Source organism: Capricornis sumatraensis, chromosome 13 (genome assembly GCF_032405125.1).
Source record: "Capricornis sumatraensis isolate serow.1 chromosome 13, serow.2, whole genome shotgun sequence".
Classification (NCBI taxonomy): domain Eukaryota; kingdom Metazoa; phylum Chordata; class Mammalia; order Artiodactyla; family Bovidae; genus Capricornis; species Capricornis sumatraensis.
The window spans coordinates 75,720,315-75,741,877 of record NC_091081.1 but is presented as its reverse complement, the minus strand read 5'-3'; the positions used below and the strand labels follow the sequence as shown (position 1 = coordinate 75,741,877).

The window sequence follows — 21,563 nt, the reverse complement described above, 5'->3', positions numbered from 1 at the left end:
ACTGAAATAACAGAGAAGGTGTGGCCTTGGATACGGAGCCAGTGTAGTATTCATTCTGGTTCTGTCAGTAATTAACTGCAATCATAGGTAGGTAACCAAGATCACCTCTCTGAGCCTCAGAGAGGTTATAAAATAAAAACATTACAGTTTCTCCACATTATTATTACAAGAATTAAAATGGGTAGTAGAATCCCGGACTCATAATAGATACGACATAAATGTTCATTCCCTACCATCATTTCCAGATCTAGGTACTCAATCTAGTAAAATTTGTCTTGAGTCCCAAAGTGCTAGCAAATAAAATAATAGTTGTTTATAGTGCCAAACACTTAGCTGAGGATGGCACTCTTAAGATCCTTTTTCGTCCATGATGGATTCTTGCAGTATCATCAGAGACAGCAATATTCACACCCTGATCAAATTTCAAAGGATTGGGGAATTTATGAAATTGAGAATTGCATCCTATCTCTCTCTCACCATCTCCACCTCCCTCAAGAGATACAGTGTTCAGTGAGGAAGTTGTAAGTGGCCCTGTGGGGGCCTATCTTGCTTTGCAGTCACATCTTTGAGGCAACCACAGGTGACAAAGTGATGCTGGTGTGCATGGATCAGTCTTTCCAGACATTTGATGATTTCATAGTCAGGAAGAGCAAGACTCATCATGTTCAAGCCCAGCATCTGAGAAACCACCTCCCTGAAGTCCACCAGCTGCAATAGCAAACAGAACCACATGAATCGAGAGAACAGACTGCAGCAACACTGCCAGATCAAAGGCAATCCAAACACCCATGGAAAACCCAGGTCTGCATGAGCTAGCCTAATTACTTACTCTCATTACTCTTCAGTTAATTCTCTCATTTATAAAAAAAGATGAAGAAGAAGAAAGAAGGGGGTATGGAGGAGGCTAGCCTACAAAATTACCTCTAAAGTCCTTTCAGACACCAACTTTCAGCAATTTCATAACCGCTTTTCTTTTTATTTACTTTTAATTGGGGGATGATTGCTTTACAATATTGTGTTGGCCTCCGCCATACATCAACATGAATCAGCCATAGATATAAGTATGTCCCCTCCCTCCTGAGCCTTCCAGCCACCTCTCACTCCATCCTATCCTCTAGACAACCACTTTTATGATGAGACAATTAATGTGGTAGTAGTAGTAAAGTCACTCATTTCTGTCTGACTCTTTGGGACCCCATGGACTGTAGCCCAGCAGGCTCTGCTATCCATGGGATTCTCCAAGCAAGAATGCTAGAGTGGATAGCCATTTTCTTCTCCAGGGATCTCCCCAACCCAGGGATCAAACCTGGGTTATCTGCATTGCAGACAGATTCTTTACCATCTGAACTACCAATTAATGTGGTATCAGCTACCAAATCAAGAAACCCAGCTCAGCAACTATACAGGAGACTCTGGCCTTGATAAGATTTCGTTTTCTCACTTCCAGGATGAATGAGCAACCTACCTACCTACCTCCCATGCCTGTTCTGAAGTTCAGATCAAATGAAACGATAGTCGACTGTGTATGCGTTCTGCACACTAAGAAATGCTTTACAATTGTTGGTGTGGTTGAGTGTGTCACATGATAAATGCTTATGCCCTGCAGCGTTAACTGGGCAATGAACCTCTTCAACTCAAGGAAGAGCCAATGTAGGAAGAAGTATGAGCTGATGAATATGGAGGACTTCTAAGTGTTGATCAAATCGCATCACACGGATTGCCATTTCACAGCACACTGGACTCTCTGGGACAATTATTTGTCCATCACAAAAGGAAAAATGGGAGTTTGGGGCCAGAGAAGATGGACAACATGTGACTTATACCCCCTCAGTTCTCACAGACTGGTTGCTGTGATTCTAGCCAAAAGCAGTAGTAGATCTACTAGAGATGGCCAGACGACCCCTTCCCTTTCAGAAAAGGTGTGAACCAGTCCAGAGACAGATGCTCCTCCAGGAGAAGTGCCGTCCAAACATCATCTCCGTGTGCTCATTAACTTCCCAAGCCCCTTCCTACGCTGAGTCCAACATGGGAAACCAAACACTCTCTCCAGCCTAATCTCCCCAGTGAAAAGCTTTCTTCAAACTTTTCCACCCTTCTGAATATGGCCAAAGCCATTAAATGCTGAGAAGTTCCCACTGAGACCACTCACTCTTGGAGTTTGGCCTTCCTCAGCTCTGCCTGACACATGAGCCAAAGCAGAGGCTGCTAAAGAGAAAAAATATCCTGGGATCAGAGTCCTCACTGTGCCCTTTCGGGCTGCAGAGAGCGAGCGAGATGAAAGCCAAAAGCAGGGGTCAGGCTGCCCAGGACATGTTTCTTTCTGCCTGACCTCCTGATGGGCTCACCAGATAACACCCCGCCTTGCACCCAGCGGGCGCACAAGTTCTGTTTTATGGTTTCCATCTGGGCTCGGCCAGCCATTGGGTCTGGGTGCCACTGTTTGTGATTTGGGACCATTTCCTGCAACTGATCTCTGCTGGAGATAAAATTTCCCTCCTGAGGCTGAAGCCCTGGATAACGTTGGAAGATCTGGGATAACTCGAACTTCAGAGGCAATCAGCAAACATAATAAAAAAAAAAAAACTCTCCATAGCCAGAACCTGGCTTTTCACAGGCTTTCCATGGCTTTGATAAGAATGTCTTTTTCTTTGCTACAATTCGTGCCCTTAAAAGGTGAATTGCTTTTCTTAGTGGAGTAAATCATAATGGTTGTTTTGATGCCAAAAAGATGGGAGGGGGCAAATATAGATATGTTGGAATTATGTAGAAAGCCTAATTAAATGGTTATAAAGAGATACATGAATAATTATCACGCTTTTGAATTGTTTTATCTTTCCAAAATAAGGTTTCACCACCAGATTTCTACCCACCTGCCTTTCTCTCTTTTCTGCTTCTTCCAGAGATTTTTTTAGTGTCTTCATTTCACTGGTTACAACTTCTAGCATGTTCCTGGCCCTTTCTTTATTCTCCTTAGCCTCATGCTCTGTAGTCTCCAGTTCTGATTTGACAGACAGCAGCTTTTTCTCAGCTTTCTCCTTCATTTTTTCCAGTTTGTCTCTGGATTTATTTAGGTCTTCAATGGCTTTGGTCTGTTCCAAAGTTTTAATCTAAGAAGTCAAAGAGAATGCTAATAATTTTGTCTGCATTTATTTAGGAAAACTGTATAAACAAGACAAACCAGAAGTCAATGAAATTCACTTAACAACTTTTTTTAATAAATAGTGGAATGCAAAATGATGTAACTGCTGTGAGTAACAGTTGGCCCGTTTTCAAACTGTAAACACAGAGTTGACCCATGACCCAGCGATTTCACTCCAAGGTGCATAAATCCAAGAGAACTAAAAACTTAGGTCCACACAAAACCTGTGCATAAATGTATCTAGTAGCACTATTCATAATCACCAAAAGCCTGAATATCCATTAATGGATGAGTAGATTAAGAAGATGTGGTATATCCATACAACAGAGTATTACACAGCAATAAAAAGGAACAATGTGCGGATACATATGACAATACAGATAAGCCTTGAAAACATTATGCTAAGACAAAAAAGTCAGTCACAAAAGACCACTTATTGTATGATTCCATTTATAGGAAAGATCCAGAAAAGTCCAGGGGCTGGTGGGAGTAGAGAATGAAGAGTAACTGCTGACAGATACAGGGTTTCTTTTTTGGGGTGATGAAAATATTCTGAAATTAGATAGCAGTGATGTTTACACAATTCTGTGAATATACTAAAGACCACTGAATTGTACACTTTTAAAAGAGTGAGATTTATGGAATGTAAACTACATCTTGATAAAACTGAGATCAGAAAGCATATTTGCAAAGAAGCCTCTCAGTTCAGTTCAGTTCAGTTCAGTCGCTCAGTCGTGTCCGACTCTTTGCGACTCCGTGAGTCACAGCACGCCAGGCCTCCCTGTCCATCATCAACTCCCGGAGTTCACTCAGACTCACGTCCATCAAGTCAGTGATGCCATCCAGCCATCTCATCCTCTGTCATCCCCTTCTCCTCCTGCCCCCAATCCCTCCCAGCATCAGAGTCTTATCCAATGAGTCAACTCTTCACATGAGGTGGACAAAGTACTGGAGTTTCAGCTTCAGCATCATTCCCTCCAAATCCCAGGGCTGGTCTCCTTCAGAACGGACTGGTTGGATCTCCTTGCAGTCCAAGGGACTCTCAGGAGTCTTCTCCAACACCACAGTTCAAAAGCATCAATTCGTCAGTGCTCAGCTTTCTTCACAGTCCAACTCTCACATCCATATATGACCACTGGAAAAACCATAGCCTTGACTAGATGGACCTTTGTTGGCAAAATAATGTCTCTGCTTTTCAATATGCTATCTAGGTTGGTCATAACTTTTCTTCCAATGAGTAAGCGTCTTTTAATTTCATGGCTGCAGTCACCATCTGCAGTGATTTTGGAGCCCCCAAAAATAAAGTCTGACACTGTTTCCACTGTTTCCCCATCTATTTCCCATGAAGCCTCGAAAAAGGATCAAAAGGAATTACTTTGAAATAAATTAAGCAGTGCATATGGGATGGAAAAGCAGAAAGACTAGCTAGCAGAGCTCTGAATTTAGTTCTGAGCCTCCTAATAGTTCAGACAAGGCCTACAGTCATAGTAGAGAAAGCAAGAATTTGTGTTTCAATTTTATTGAAAATCATTTAAAGGTAACATCTGAAAGTAATAAAAATAAAAGATACCAAATAATGAGTGTGTGCTGTCTCCTCCCTCCCCCTTTCATTACATCCCTGCTTTCCTAAGAAGGAAGGATCATTTCTTGCTGCATCTACTCCCATCCTGTGGTTCCCAGGGTGAAGCTGAATAATGGGGAGAGTGTCAGGGAAGAAGAAAGCCTGAGAGACTAAACTGACCTACTGAGAGAGGAATGGAAAGAGTCTCTGTTAAGTAGGCTGCAAAACTACTCTTGGAAGAAACTTGGGAGGATGGAAGAGGGACTTGTGAGGAGATGTAGGATGCCATGTAGGGAGGAAACCAAAGAGAGAGAAATGGAAAAAAGACGCTTTAAAACATTGCCACTCTTGAATGAAATCCTCCTTTGGTTTTCTTTTTTTCTTCTTTTTTTTTTTTTTTTGAGTAATAATAATAAAGCAACCACTATCATTTAGTTTGTCAGACAGCCGATTGTTTATTGCTGAGGGATTTTGAGACTGTTGTGATTTCCCTAGACTGCATTTGGACGCTACCGTTAGAGATTAAAATCTTGACCGAGTCTTGGGGTTAGAGTGCATCTTCACAGAGACTGAGTTCCAGAATTATGGTGTAAGGAGCACAAGCTGACCTGACCTAAACTCTGAAGAGTCCTCCAGCACTTCTGGAAAGTCAGAGGAATGGTAGAAGCTATTCTCAGGTTGGATTATGACATGCTATGGAAGAAAAGTGCCTGCTTGGGATACTGCTGTCCAGATGGAAAATCATCAGGTTTATATTGTCTGGGTGACATCATTAAACTGAGAAAGCTTGAGTCAAATGCCTAAACTGGAAACTTGTTTTTACCTACCATCACACACACACACACACACACACACACACAGACACAACTTCTTAAGAAACTAAATTCCTTTCCAGGCAAAGAGGAAGTTGATGGCAGACATGCTTGCACAAGTTCAACATTTTTTTACTGGTTTCATGAAGGAGAGAGGAAATCCCTTGGGAAACTGACAGCTGCTGTGGGACTTGCAATTGAGAAGGTATGAGAACAACTGCTACAGCTTGGGAAACATGGAGGAAATAAAAGCAACATTGAAGGGAAGGGGCTCTGAGTCAGTTTTCTAGTCAATGAAATAGCAGCAGTAGAGCAAGCACTCACGACAAGGAAATGGGGGCTGACCCTGGAGATCATTCATCAACTCCAAGTTATCAAAATCCGTACTTGAATATAGATGGTAAATCAGTACCAGTATATTGCAATAATATCTCAGTGTTGATTCCTGGGTGCAGCTATTTTACTATGGTCACACAGAAGAATTCTCTTGTTCTTAAGAGATATCTGGGAAGTATTTAGGCATGAAGTGTCATGAGGTACTCTCAAATGATTCCTCTCTCTGTCTTTGTCTCTTTCTCATTATGCAAATTATAACAATCAGTAAAATGTTAACAATCTACATGAACAGTAGAAGAATGTCTGTTATGCTATTCTTGCAACTGTTCTATATGTTTGAAATTTTTCAGAATAAAAACTTGAGAAGGGAGCTTTCCCAGGCATGATTGAGGTGTGTGTAAAGTATCCTATCAGTAAAAAATTGTGAATATATATGTACATTTATTTACTAATTTACTAATATGAACAAGAGCTCTAAAAATACATTCTGTATTTTTTCAAATATTTTACAAATAGGGGACGTTAGATGGGCAAAATCAGTATCAACCTTAAAACAAAGTGATCTCCCTTTCACAGAGATACCCTTCACGTGCCAACAATCTCAGGGCAGCAGAGAAAATACGGGGTAAAGAGAGAAGTTTCTGGGATTGCTACATGGAATTAAAAATGTTGCATTAACAGAAGAGGAGATATATTCAGCCTTTCTGCTCAGCTTGGAAAAAACATTTACAGTGGGCCATCTACCAAAAGAGATGGAACACAGCTTGGAGAGTTAGAAGCACGTAAATCAAGTCCTAATGAGAAGAATTTATAGCCAAGAATTTCTCAAAAATATGAGACTTTATCACAGTCCTGAGGGCTGCCTGAATTCCTGTTGTCAGGGAGCGAGTTACAGAGTCCAAGCCAAACCACCAGGACAGAACTGGGAGCCAACTTTGGGAAGGCGTTCTCAGCCTCCTAAGGCAAACAAGATTGCTGGGAGGGGAGCAGGGCAAATGGGTTTCTTAATCCAACTAAGGGAGCTTCTCAGAGTCAGCCCAGAGTTCAGTGAGAGTCTGTGTCCCTAAGTTTTTCCCAGTGGGTCTGAGATGGTCATAAACAGGACTGATGCACCATGCAGACCCCAGCCAGGATGGATCACATTCTGAGAGTTTCTCTTCTGGTGAATAATGTATCTGGCATCTGCCTCCTGGAGGAAAAGCATTTCAAATCTGGCGAATGATCCTCTCTTGTGTTACAAGGGCCAAAGGCCCTGAAAGAAAAGGTGATTAAATTTAAAATCTGATCTGTTGAATCTGCAAGAGGATCTACAAGCTTCACCTGGAGGGTTTTCTGGAGATTGTACAGAAAATAGGACCCTAAGGTTACAGCCACTATGGAGAACAGTATAAAAGTTCCTTAAAAAACTAAACATAGATCTACCATATGACCCTGCAATCCCACTCCTGGGCATATATCTGGAGAAAAACATGATCCAAAAGGATACATGCACCCCAATGTTCATTGCAGCACAGTTTACAACAGCCAAGAAATGTCCATCAACAGAAGAATGGATAAAGATGTGGTACAGGTATACAATGGAATATTACTCAGTTTTAAAAAAAGAAGGAATGCTATTTGCCACAACACAGATAGACCTGGAGATTATCAATACTGAGTGAAGTAAGTCAAACAGAGAAGAAATATTGTATGACATCCCTTACATGTGGAATCAAAAAAGAAACGATACAAATGAACTTACAAAACAGAAAGAGACTCACAGACAGAGAACAAACTTAGGATTTCCAGAAGGGAAGGGATAATTAGGGACTTTGGGAAGGTCATGTACACATTGTTATATATAAAATGGATAATCAACAAGAACCTACTGTATAGCACATGGAACTCTGCTCAATGTTATGTGTTAGCCTGGATGGAAGGGAAGTTTGCAAGAGAGTGGATATATGTATATGTATGACTGAGTCCCTTTGCTGTTCACCTGAAACTATCACAACATTGTTAATCGGCTATACTCCAACACAAAATAAAAAGTTTAAACAAAAAAACAGGACCCTGCAGAAGCCCTGCACTGTACGGGCACTCTTTAAAGGGGGTGGGACAGGAGAGGAGAAGGGTTGTCCAGGGAAGCTGTATCCCTCCGCAAAGAACCCCAGAGATTTTGCTAGGCGGGAACAGTAGCAGAAATCAAAGGAAGCTGTTCTACTTTGCAGGCTGAGTTCACCGCCACTCCCCCACCTCACCCAGGAGGTCTTTTCTCACAGGTTCTGCTTGATGCACACATTCAAAGCTGGGTAAGTCCAGGGCAATTCAAGGTCAGTGAGTCAACATAATCAGAGCTCAGTTCATGATTGGTAGGTTAGGGGAAAAAATATAAACTAAGGTCACATGGGCTGGATTGGAGAGCATTCTGAAGTGTGGGAGGAGCATGGGAAGCAGAGTCAGTAAGCAGATGAGAGCTTTGCTGGTGGCTGAAGATTCTTATTCCCTTTGAGTGTGTCCTTGAGAGACTACCAGAAAGATAATGGTTGTTTTCCACTAGTTTCTGGTTATCTGACTACCGATTTTTGGCCACAGCTACCTACAAAGATTGTGTCCTGTGGTACAGTCTGAAACCTCTCCATTGAATATCTGGTCTTCCTTTTTTTATTACTTCCCAGAATAAAGACCCATCTAAGTGAGCTCCAGGGACTAAGTTCCAGCCAATGAAGACTAAAAAGTGTTGTACTCTTCCTGGAAAACAGCTACTGGCTGTCCTTCCACCTTGCTCCTGCCTCGTGCCTGGAATGAGGCAGAGCCCAGGTAGCTGGCTTGCCCTAAGAGGTGGTCTTGAGGAGGAAAGTTATTGCCAGGAAAGTAAAGCAGAGAGAACAAGCCAGGATTAGTGATGACCATGAAGCTATCCTCCTAAACATGGAATGACTACGTCCATGCTTTCTTTCAGTGAGAAAGTAGCAAACATCTCTCCTGACCAAGCCACTGTTTTGCGTTTCAGCCTTTTCAGCTGAAACTAATCAAAACTCACACCAGCTATGAAGCAATTGGCATTTCATGCGTTATGCAAAGAACTGGAGTCCTGCCACCTGTTTCAGTCACTGCATTTACATTCATGCATAAGGCTATGCTTCTGCCAATTAGTAACACAACTTTAATTATCCTAGGTTAATGAAGAAAGAGCAAAGGTAGAGTTAATACATAAATAATGTGTTCACGCCAAGTGGAGGCCACGCTGTGTCATGATATATGTACAAAGCATCTGCAGCAGCAACATAAAGGCACATAGTAGAAAAATTCACTCTGTGAATTGATAATTCACTCTTAGACAACACAAACTGTCCACATGTCAGAACCAAAAGAGCCCATACGACACACAAGCAATTGGTACTATGCGTTCTTAGTAATGGTGATTTCAGTGAAATAAAATCTAGCATAGTGAATTAATATTGTCCATCTTTAAATAGATATTTATTTCTTTGGCTGCACCAGGTCTTAGCTGTAGTACTCGGGATCTTTAGCTGTGCCATGTGGGCTCTAGTTATCTGACCAGGGTCAACCATGATCTGACAGGCCCCTACATGGGGAGAGCAGAGTCTTAGCCACTGGACCACAAGGGAAGTCCCCAATATTGCCAATTTTTAAATTCTAGTTTTACACTTTGTTTTGATTTGTAAGTTGATTTGGATTTTATAGTGGTAAACATGTAATGAGATTAAGAAATTTCTATATAGTATTGTTTGTACGTATGTAAGCAATATTAAAATAAAATTACTCTGGCTCAGCACAGGAAGGGGAAATATAGACAATATATTTTCTTTCAAAAACAGATTTCTACAATGCTTATGTTTACCTGCTAAACTAAAATTTAGTAATTTATCAGGAAAGGTCTGCTTTTCCCTGGTCTAGAATTCAGGAGGAAATTTAATCCATGGGTCTTCAAAAGAAAGGTTTGAGTAAGCTAGGAGTCAGTCTTCGACAATGTTTTGCAATAGACATAGAAACACATTAAAAAAAAACTGGCATGCAAATTTTCAAACCAGACTTATTCATCATAAACAAAAAAAAAAAAAGGAAATAATCCAAATGCCCATCAGATACTGAATAAAAACATAGTATGTCCATACAATGGAATATTATTCAGCCATTAAAAAGAAATGTGATGGTTAAGTTTATGTGTCAGTTTGACTGGGCCACAAGGTCCAGATATTTGGTCAAGCATTATCATGAATTTTCTGTGAGGGTGTTTCAGCATAAGATTAACATTTCCCTTCCATAATGTGGGTGCACTTCAACCAATCAGCTGAAAGCCTGAATAGAAAAAAGACAGACTTCCCCTGAAACAAGAGAACTCTTCCAGCAGACAGCCTTTGGACTGGCTCTTCCTGGGTTTCCAGCCTGCTGGCTCATCCTGCAGATTCTGAACTTGCCAGCTTCTGTAATTATGTGGGTCACTTCCTTAAAATAAATCTCTGTGTGTGTGTGTGTGTGTGTGTATACATCCAATTAGTTCTGTTTCTTTGGAGACCTCTGATTAATACAGGAATGAAGTACTGATCACAATATGGGTGAACCTCGAAAACACAGAAAGAAGCCAGAGGCAAAAGGCTGCAGCTCCATACTGTATGGTTCTATTTATATGAAATGTCCAGAATGGGCAAATCCACAGAGATAGTAGCTCAATCAGTAAAGAATCTGCCTTCAGTGCAGGAGACCTGGGTTCAATCTCTGGGTCAAGAAGATCCCCTGGAGAAGGAAATGGCAACACACTTTAGTATTCTTGCCTGGAAAACGCCATGGACAGAGGAGCCTGGCAGGCTACAGTATGTGCAGTCTCAAGAGTCAGACACGACTTAGCAACTAAATCATCATAGAGACAGAAAGTAGATTATTGACTTACAGAGTTTGAGGAAAGGATGAATATGGAGTTTTGTCTCTTGGGTTTTTGGGGTTTTTTTAGGGGGTGGATAATGGACAAATTCTAGAACTAGGGAATGGGGATAGTTGTACAACCTGTCAATATATTACACCAAAAACTACTGAACTTTGTACCTTCAAAGAGTGAATTTTATAGCATATAATTTCAATCTCAATTTTTAAAATAAAACACATAGAAATGTAGTCCAAATGATTGTTTTGGATTTACCATCTATAAATGGTGAAATTAATTCTTAATTGAATAAGAGTGTCCCCCCCTACTCATGCAAAAAATATGTCTACCAGAACCTCAGATTTTCATCTTATTTGTAATAAGGGCCTTTGCAAGTGTAATTAAGAAGCTCAAGGTTAAATCATCTTGGATTTGGGTGGCTCCCAGATCCACTGGGGGGCTGCTCCAGTGGCTCAGATTGTAAAGAACCCACCTGCAATGCAGAGACCTGGGTCTGATCCCTGGGGTGGGAAGATCTCCTGGAGGAGGGCATGGCAACCCACTCCAGTATTCTTGCCTGGAGAATCCCCATGCACAGAGGAGGCTGGTGGGCTACAGTCCATGGGGTCACAAACAGTCAGACACAACTGGACGACTAAGCACAGCACAGCACAGCAGATCCACTGGAGCTGGTACTCAGCACTGAGTATAAAGCTTATTGTTTAAAACGTAGACCAGAACAGGTTATAGGACATAATTACCTCTAAGATTTTCTCCTTGATGGTGAAAGAATTGAAAGAAAAGTTAAAAGGAACTCATTTTTCACTTAAGGATTGAACATTATAGAATACCCCATCCTGTACCACCTAGAAGCACTGTGCACACACCAGTGGTGTGTGCTCCACATTTGAAAACGTTGCTTGCAATGTTGATACTGGAATTGGAAATTCTCAAGCCAGCCACGGTGACCAGAAACACAACTTGAATAATCACATCATCCAAAGAGCAAAACTTCATTATGAGAATCAGGCTCTCTTGTGAAAAGGTTAAGTGGAAAGATGCTTGTAAATAATTAAAAATAACGCACTGAAAAAATGATGAAGACCTAAGGTCTAAGTCGCTGAGACCAAAAGGGAACAAACTATAGACACAGCCCTCAGTTTCCACTTGCTGCTTCCTGCTTCCGCTCTCTGCTATCGCTAGGGTGAACCCTCAACGCTCTGGTTCACAGGGTTGTCTTGGGCCAGGCGTCCTATGGCCACTCTCACTACACTTAGCCAGGATCATGACTTAGGACATCTGCCCCAGAGTCTCTGATGGCGGGTCACTGTGTCTGTCACTTCAGAGGGTCACCCCCGCCTGCTCCCACAGCACACCATCCCTCTCACGTCTTTAGCCACCTTCCACAGTCCCCATGGGCGCAAATGGAGCTTCAGGCTCTGGAATGGGTGCAGTCTAGGCCCGCTGCCCCAGCACTCCTGCAGCCTCGGCCAGCCAGGGTGGAACCAACTGCATGCTGACGTCAGGGATTCTCCCCATACCCACCAGACGCACACCCTAAAGGTCAATTTCAAGTTGTGAGCAGGGTGTCCAGGATACTTACCTCCGACACTTTCTCCTCACCCAGGGACCCCATCAGATGCTTTCCCTAGCTTCTCCTTCCTTTACATGCAAATGTGTCCCTTCCCCTGGGCTATGTCTGCCCTTCCCTTCTCTAGGGAAGCAAGCCTCTGTTTAGCTACCTAGTTCTGATGCCAGAAGGGCTTGGAGGAGGGAGGGGGGAAGAGCTAATGACTCAGAAGGGAAAATCGAGTGGGAACTATGCCCTAAGATATGATTCTGCTACACAGATTCAACTGTTGGCTTTATTCCAAATTCCTTTTCCCAACTGATCTGTCTCCAGACTCAGAAACATTCCATTTCAGAGCCCTCATCTGCAGAGAGGAAGGACATCACTGTTGCCAGTATGCACGATGGGTGTACCCGCCAGGGATGCCAGTGTATATGAAATTAACATATTATTGCCGGGGGTATACACACGTGACATTTGAATATTTTTATTAAATCCAAAGTTTTCATTTCACTCTTCTCTATACTCATTAGAAGTCAAAGACCTCGAATCCAGGAAGCACATGGCCCCAGCCTGTCTGCCCTCTTCCCTGCTTGGTGTGACAATATCCCAAAGCATAACACACACCCTACTGCTGTCTGATCATTCTCAGTGAACACTTGTGTGTATTCATTTTCTCATCTTCTCTAAGCAAATGCCGATGCAAAAACAAAAAAGTCTATGTGATTCCTAATATCATAGTCACCCACACTTTGAAGAAATGTTTTTATTTTCTGTACATCACATCACCCCTTTTTTACTTGATTTTTCATTCAGCAACTATGGATGGCTTCATTTCAGATATTGAAGAGACACAAAGTTGATCTACCCTGCTGATTTGTGAAATTTGTCGCATTTTCTCACAGCTCTAGAAAATCAGAGAAAGTTTTCAGCTTTTTTTTCCCTAGTGAGCCCCTTATAAGGCTGTCACTCTTTTGCATAAATTTTTATGGAAACACAAACAGTGACAAGGAAACACAGCTGAGCACTTGCCTTAAGTTCGTTGGTGTCAGCCAGTTTGGCTTTGAGCTCGGTGTTCAGCTCTCGACACACACTCAGCTCTTTCTGCAGCCTCTCCACCTTCTTCTGCAGCTTCCTGATGGTGGCATTGGCCTCATCCCGCTCCACCATCACAGCTGAGCGCACCTGTTTCTCCTGCTCCAGGTGGGCTATTTTCTGCCGGAGGAGGTTCATGTGCAGCTCTTTGCTCTCCAGTGTTTCCTTCTGAGTCTTTAGCTGGTTTGATACAAAAAAAGGATTTTTTTTTTTTTAGCTGTGAAATTCCATTCATTTATTTTTTAGGTTTTTAAAATTTATTTAATTTTAATTGCAGGATAATTGCTTTACAGTATTGTGTTGGTTTCTGCCAAACATCAACATGAATCAGTCACAGGTATACATATGTCCCCTCCCTCTTGAGCCTCCCTCTTACCTCCCTCCCCAAGGGATTTTTTAAAATAATCATTGAATAGTCAGTAAATATAAATGAATTCCTTAGATAATATTGATCTTTCTCTATACTTCAATAAGACTAATTTGTAAACCATCAGAAAAAGGTTGTTGGATTCCTTTTCCTGATTGCATTTTTTTAATCCCTATTTTTCCAAGAATTAATTTGGTAGCTGCAAAGTATGAGACAAAAGAGCCACAGAAAATGCACCAAGGAGTACACTTTCAATGTCCCATTCCCTCCAACATGATGTACATCATAATAAAAATGTAAAATTACTTTTAAAACTACTAAAATGAAAAAATAAAACTACTAAAATGAGCTTATCAAGAGCAGAACATAATAAGACAGACAAAATCCTCTCCAACATCCCATGGCAACTGTGCTCACACTGGTCTTTTCTGAAAGAAGATACAGTGCAAATTAGCACCAAATACCCAGACCGACTAATTTCAACCATTTAGAAACAGGTTCAGTGGCACCAGACATGGGATTTGATATGTTTTGATATGTTTTTAACATAAGCTACATGAAGGAGATCTTGAGGAAAGCTTTATTTATATATTGAAGATTTTAGAAATAGGTGTTAATTCACCTTCAAGAAGGTGTTATTTCATTAGTGTCTTTATAACACACCAGACCTATACCATCCTCAAACCAAGCTGAATAAGGTCTGCACCTGGCACTTAGCATTGACAGTCAAACTTAATGAAAGAATTGAAATGTTTTTTAGAAAAAGATTATGGACTCTAAAAGGAGAAAAAAATCCTGTTGGCCTTCACGTGTCACAATTAGTGAGTGGAATATTAAGTATAGGAACCTCATTCATCTATTACAGACACTGAAAATTGGAATCATGTAGAAATATAGAATCTTAGAGCTAAAAAACATCCCATTTACTCCAATTATATAATCTGCATTAGTAAAGTGTTTGAAAGTGTGAAGAACTTTGTGAAATAGGGGCTTAACTATCTTACCAAACAGGGACAAGCAATGTCTGTGCCCACGTCCTTTTTTAACAAGGCTCTTTCAGTATTTCTGTAACTAGCCTCCCTTCCCTGACCTTCTTCATGTCAAGTTCCACTCTATTGCAAATTTACCCTGGTAAATTCTGTACACTGGTCATTTTAATAATTATACAACACTTAAGAAAGAATAGTATTGGATATGGAGGGAAAATCAATTATCTGAGAACTTCAGAAAGAACCGCAGCTCAGTTTCATGTCTCTGATGGTAATAGGGGGTGTCTGCTTCCTTTTAGAAAATATTCCTTAAGACACCATAAATGGAGGTCATACATGAATAGAGCATCTTCTGTGAATCAAGAGTTCAAAAATGCTGTTTTAAAAAAATTAACATTGTAAGATAGGTATCATTCCCATCTTAAATACGAGGAAATGAAGACAGAAAGGTATATAATTTGCCTAATGTCATTCAGCTTGGTGGAGCCAAATTGAGAACCCAGATGTGAGTCATTAAGCAGCCTATACATGATAATTCTACCACAGAACTTTCTCCTAAGAACTATTCTAAAGATACATCTGTGTTTTCCTCTTTCTTTCCCCAATGCCAATAATTATATAACTAATAATTATGTTTTTATCCGTTTCATCCATTCATTCATTTATGTAGTCTAAACTGTTTCTAAGTCTTCCTTTGAGTTAGTGGAAAGTAAGCACTTCTCCCCTCTACTTTCTAGTGCAAGAGAGCTTACATAAAAGCAAAAGCTTTCACTCTCCTCTTCTCCCACAGTCATAGAAATAGTGATTTCTTTCAGCTAGGCAAATGGCTACAGAGTAAAGACTAGTTTCCAGCCTCCCTTGCAGCTAGGTTTAACCATCAGAACACATTCTAGCTGTGGGAGATAAACACAAGTTCATGTAGAAAACTCTGGGAGCCTCCTTTAAAAGATAGCTCCTGCATGCTCTTTTGCATTTCTCTTCTTCATTCCTTTCTTTTTTTAAACTTCTGCCTGGTCCTAGGTACTTCTGTGAACCATGGTCATAAGGACCACCCTAGGGATGGGAAATCGCCAACTGAAAAGAGCCTAGGTCCTTGGAAACTTTACAGAGCAGAGATGTCACATTAACCCTAAGCTGCTACCTCCAGAAATGTATGTTAGAAAAAAAATACCAAAAGCAAAAAGCAAAACAACAACAAAACTTCTTCTAATTGCTTGAGTCTGCAACTTTGGGCCTCTATTACTCATAGTTAAACATAACCCTGGATGATACATTTACTTTCCCTTCAGGCTTGAAATCAAGACTCAGCTTCTGAACACATCTTTGTATGTTTCCTATCCACATTGGCAAGTATAGTAGAAGTACATTATTTTTCAAGATTTAAGTTTCTCAGAATTTCCTTCTCACAACACCCGCAATATTCCCTACCTTTCTCTGTAAATTGTGGGCTATCGTCTTGTTTTCAATGACTGCATTGCTCTCGAGGCGGACCAGCTGCTCTGTGCGAGCTAAAACTACATCCAGACGCATGTCAAAGCCAAGTTCAGCAGCCATCTGGTCCAACTTCATTTTCTCTGAAAGCTGATCCAGAAATTTAAGATACTAAACTCGAGAACAAAAATAAAAATGGGACACAAAAGTAGAGTTAATAAGCCATCTCACAGAATCTTTCTCTTTCTCCCAAGCTTACAGGTAGTTCTTATTAAACCCAGTACAGAGCCCAGCTGCTGACTCCAGTGCTTGGTGATGAATTCTTGAACCACCCTGCAAGCTCCATGCTCTGTTTCTTGTCCAGATTTTCCGGACTCTTCTGGTCAGTGGCCTTGATGTTTAGCCTAACATTACACACTCTTCTTAACCCTGTGTTGTTGTTTAGTTGCTAAGTCATGTCTGACTCTTTCGTGACCCCATGGACTACAGCCCCCCAGACTCCTCTGTCCATGGGATTTCCTAGGCAGTAACACTGGAGTGGGTTGCCATTTCCTTCCCCAACTCAGGGGATCTTCCCAACTCAGGGATCGAACCAGGTCTCTTGCACTGGCAGACAGAGAATTTGCACTGAGCCACCTGGGAAGCTCTGCCATCTGACAAATGAGGCATGTCCCTGACTACACCCACATCTCTCTGCTTTGGCTACATGCTGCTGCTACCAGGACCCTCCCAGCCCCTGGGATCTACTGGCTAATCCAGCCCCTGCAGACCAATCACCTACATACCTTCCATGGCAATTTTGTCCACCTAAGTGAGCCCTGGCCTCCACGGTGGAAACTGACCACTTAGCCAACCACTGTACTCTTCCTGGGTTCTAGTTCTACCAATCACGCTAAAACCAGAGCTCTCTGTACAAACAAACTTGGACAATGGTTTTGTTTCAGTTAAAATTCTTTAGAAAATGTCTTTGAAAGTTTTTAAGTATCAAGGATAAAAGAACAACTGTTTTTTTAAGTCTTTATTGAATTTGTTACAGTATTGTTTCTGTTTTGTGTTTTGGTTTTTTGGCTGGGAGGCATGTGGAATGTTAGCGCCCAGGAATCGAACTCATACCCCCTGCATTGAAGGCAAACTCTTAACTACTGGACCACCAGGGAAGTCCCAACATTCTAAAATCAAGCTGTATCAGAAAAGTCAAAGTTCATAGTTTAGGAGGTAAAAGTCACAAAACTAGCGTAGGATCCTCCTCCACTTGATCTCTGGGGCTCATCTGGTCACATCAGACATGAAATGCTTACGGAGTTCTTGACAGATGAATAAATCAACCAATGAGCTTTCTGTAACATAATTTCATGATCTGGGTTCTATCTTTGAAATTTCTTCTCATTGCAATAGTTCTTCATCCAACAGGCATTTTTAGGCAATTATATGTTGAAACAAGTATCATTTTCTGATGACTGAAGCATGCCAGCTTAAAGCCCCAAACTACCTATATTTCAGTCATCAGGATGAAAGTATTTGTAAGTGTATATTCTCCAATGTTGTTGAAAAGCATACATAAAACTTCATCTTTCCTATGTAACTCACAGTCATCACAGTCGTATTGTGTGACAAAACCACAGGCTGTTTCTGTCTCTGCATCATCAGTTTGTCCCTTCTTAATGCTCTGTCAGCCCCCCACCCCACTGCCAGAATGGACTATTTCATTTCTAATCTATGCAAATAAAAGTGAAATAACTGCTATTGTTTGTATTTTAAATAAAATAGAGTTGGTAACTTTTCTGGGAAGGTATAAAAGCTTCATTTTCTATTTCTATTGCCCCATCCACCCAGCATGCAAAGATCTACATCAGGCCAAAGGGGATTAAGAAAAGAGGGAGCCAAGACCCCAAAGGGGAAGAGCCTTTTCAAGAATCTTGGCCAAGCCTCAGAAAGTTAAAGTGGCTGAAAGGATTCCTGTACATTTTGTTCATTTAAATCACAATGAATCAAAACTTAGCATGAATATATTCTATCCTGCATAAATTTCAATTACCTGTATTTAAATTTAATCTCTGTATACCTTTGCTTTTCAATCTTACATGCCTAGAAAAAGCAATAGAATTCCCAAAACAAAAAATCTACTTCTGCTTCATTTACTATGCTAAAGCCTTTGGCTGTGTGAATCACAACAAACTGTGGAAAATTCTTAAGTAGATGGGAAACCAGATCACTTTACCTGTCTCCTGAGAAACCTGCATTCAGGACAAGAAGCAATAGTTAGAACAGGACACGGAACAATGGACTGGTTCCAAACTGGGAAAGGAGTATGTCAAGGCTGCATATTGTCACCTAGTTTAGTGAACTTCTATGCAGAGTACATCATTCAAAATACTGGGCTGGATGAAGCACAAGCTGGAATCAAGATTTCTGGGAGAAATAACAACCTCATATATGCAGGTCATACCACCCAAATGGAAGAAAGCAAAGAGGAACTAAAGAGCCTCTTGATGAGGGTGAAAGAAGAGAGAAAGAAAGCTGACTTAAAACTCAACATTAAAAAAACTAAGATTATGGCATCCAGTCCCATCACTTAATGGCAAATAGATGGGGAAAAGTGGAGATAAGGGACAGATTTTACTTTCTTGGGCTCCAAAATCACTGCAGATGGTGACCGCAGCCATGAAATTAGAAGACATTTGCTCCTTGGAAGTAAAGCTATGGCAAACTTAGACAGTGTATTAAAAAGCAGAGATATCACTTTGCTGACAAAAGTCCATAAACTCAAAGCTATGGTTTTTCCAGTAGTCATGTATGGATGTGAGAGTTGGTCCATAAAGAAGGCTAAGTGTCAAAAAATTGATGCTTTTGAGTTGTTCTGGAGAAGACTCTTGAGAGTTCCTTGAACAGCAAGGAGATCAAACCAGTCAATCCTAAAGGAAATCAACCCTGAATATTCACTGGAAGGACTGATGCTGAAGCTGAACTTCCAATACTCTGGTCACCTGATGTGAAGAGCCAACTCACTGGAAAAGACTCTGATGCTGGGAAAGACTGAGGGCAGGAGGAGAAGGGGGTGACAGAGGGTAAGAAGGTTGGATGGTATCACCAGCTCAAATAACAAGAGCTTGAGCAAACTTTGGGACATACTGAAGGACAGGGAAGCCTGGCATGCTGCAGTCCATGGGGTCACAAAGAGTGGGACACGACTTAGGAACTGAACAACAACAGGCCTACTATTCTTATTGGGCAGTAAGGATACTACTACTACTAGTTTATAGGCAGTTATCTATGGAAGATTCACCATGGGCAGAATCAGTTTACACAACTTACTTTCATAACTGAGAGCTATTTTGATATGAAAGTGTGAAAGTGTTAGTTGCTCAGTCATGTTCAACTCTTTGCGATCCCATGGAGCCCGCCAGGCTCTTCTGTCCATGGGATTTCCCAGGCAAGAATGCTGGAGTGAGTAGCTATTCCCTTCTCTAGGGGATCTTCCTGGCCCTAGGCCTCCTGTATTGCAGGCAGATTCTTTACCTATGAGCCACCAGGAAAGCCTATATTTTGATATAACCTCTATTCAAATTAGTGTCTTCATAATGAAGGATGGAAGACATATTGATCTACCTTAAAGTCTTGCCTTTGATGTGCTTCTTCTATTACTTAAATAATATTTATTGATTCTTGCTCTAAGTCCTGGAAAAACTCCAGAAAAAAGATTTTCCCAGGCCTCAAGAAATTCAGAGTGGATTGGAAAAGTCGAATTAAAACATGGATACAGAAAGGGTGGTGAGTGCATGACAGAACCAGGTACATGTTGCACAAAGAACTAGGCCTCTAAGGAAAGGTTTCTGGAACTGGATCTGAAGGGACAGCTAATTGGACAGTGGGGCAGTTATTTCCAGGAGAAGATGAGGAGAACACTTCTCTGAGAGACCAGCAATGTGCAATCTGGGTTGCCAAGGGGGCCTTCATATTTTAGACCGCAGGACAAATTTGAATGTGGACGTGTTTGGACTCTGACCACTCATTGCACCCTACCAGTACCCTGATGGTCCCTCGAGGCTTGTGACTTTGCAACCACTGGCCTGAGAGACTGCAGGTGAGAGAAGAGCCTGGACTGATGAACTAGCCAGGTCAAGGAATCAAGACCTAATCCTGAGGGAGGCCCATACAGAGCCCTTGACCAGATGGAGGAAGATAAGATTAGACACGCATTTTATTAAGACCATGCTGGGAGTGGTGGGGCAATCAGTGAGAAGCTTGTTTCCACAGTCCATGCAGATGATCGTAATGCTCCAAAGTAAAGCACTGCTTCTAAATTAGAGATGAGGAGGGGATATCTGAGATCTATTGTGGATATAATGTTTTAGGATTTACTGTGCTTAGGAATAGACTGAAAAGAGGGAGGCCTTCAGGATGACCCTCAGGATTCTGGCTTGAGCAACTGGAGGCAGATTACATCATCACTGAGAAGGAGAGGAACAAATTTGAGAAGGGAGAATCATTTTTCTTTTGAATATTTAGTGCAAGGTATTGGTGGAACCCATGGGTGTAGATGTCCGGCAATCAGATTCCTTCCAATTTAACACATTAGGCTCAGGTGCAGGATTTCCTATCAAGCTCAAAATGTCAACCAACACACCTTTTTGAGACATCTGTTTGAGAAGTTCCTTTCACTGCTTGATCCCAACCCCTATTATCTTCTCATCAAAACTATTCTAAGAATAGTTTTATTCCAGAACCCAAAGGGCTCCTCCTTTTAGCCTCTAGACTCTCAGAGCCACCCTGCCTTCGGAGAAACCTTTCTTTTAGTCAAAACCCATCTATGGCTTTCCATCACCCACGGGATAAAGCCTCACAAGATCAGCCTGCCCTGGCACACTGAGCACCACGGTCCAGTCTCCCTGCCACCCTCCAGTCCTTCATCATTCCTGCCATCCCCCAGCCCCAAATTCCTTCCCCACCTCTTCTACCTAACAAGCTCCTACTCATTTTTTTCTGGCCACTCTCCAGTGTTATCTCCCAGGTGAATGTGGCTCATTTCCTCACACAATGAGATAGGAAAGAAGTAATTACTCCTTTATCTGAATTCCTGTTGAACTGTGTACTTTTCTCATAGCACTAACTGGACTGTGTCCTGATTTGCCCATCTCATCTATGACACTGGGATCCCCCCAGCATCTCTTAAGCATCTTTACATATCCAACCCTCAGTACAGGCAGGAAGCTTCCTCTGTTTTTTTTTTGTTGTTGTTTGTTTGTTTTTTTAAGTGCAGAGAATGAATGCATGAGTGTCCAGAGTACAGATTGTTCAACTGAAGAGTATTTTTCATGCCAAATTCTACGCCTATGAGTGCATGCTAAGTTGTTTCAGTCATGTCCGACTCTTTGTGACCCTATGGACTATACCCCACCAGGCTC

At 41.4% G+C, this 21,563-nt stretch overlaps 1 protein-coding gene across 1 annotated transcript in view; it reads right to left on the bottom strand.

Moving 5' to 3' along the window:
• Window positions 1-507: 507 nt before the first annotated feature.
• Window positions 508-21,563, bottom strand: part of CCDC170 (coiled-coil domain containing 170) — a 65,855-nt gene continuing 44,799 nt past the window's right edge. Inside the window, exons 8-11 of the mRNA XM_068984797.1 lie at window positions 16,159-16,332; window positions 13,312-13,554; window positions 2,871-3,107; window positions 508-708 (exon numbers count right to left, since the gene is read on the bottom strand). Of these exons, the coding sequence (XP_068840898.1) occupies window positions 508-708; window positions 2,871-3,107; window positions 13,312-13,554; window positions 16,159-16,332 (855 nt within the window). The remainder of the gene's footprint in view (window positions 709-2,870; window positions 3,108-13,311; window positions 13,555-16,158; window positions 16,333-21,563) is intronic.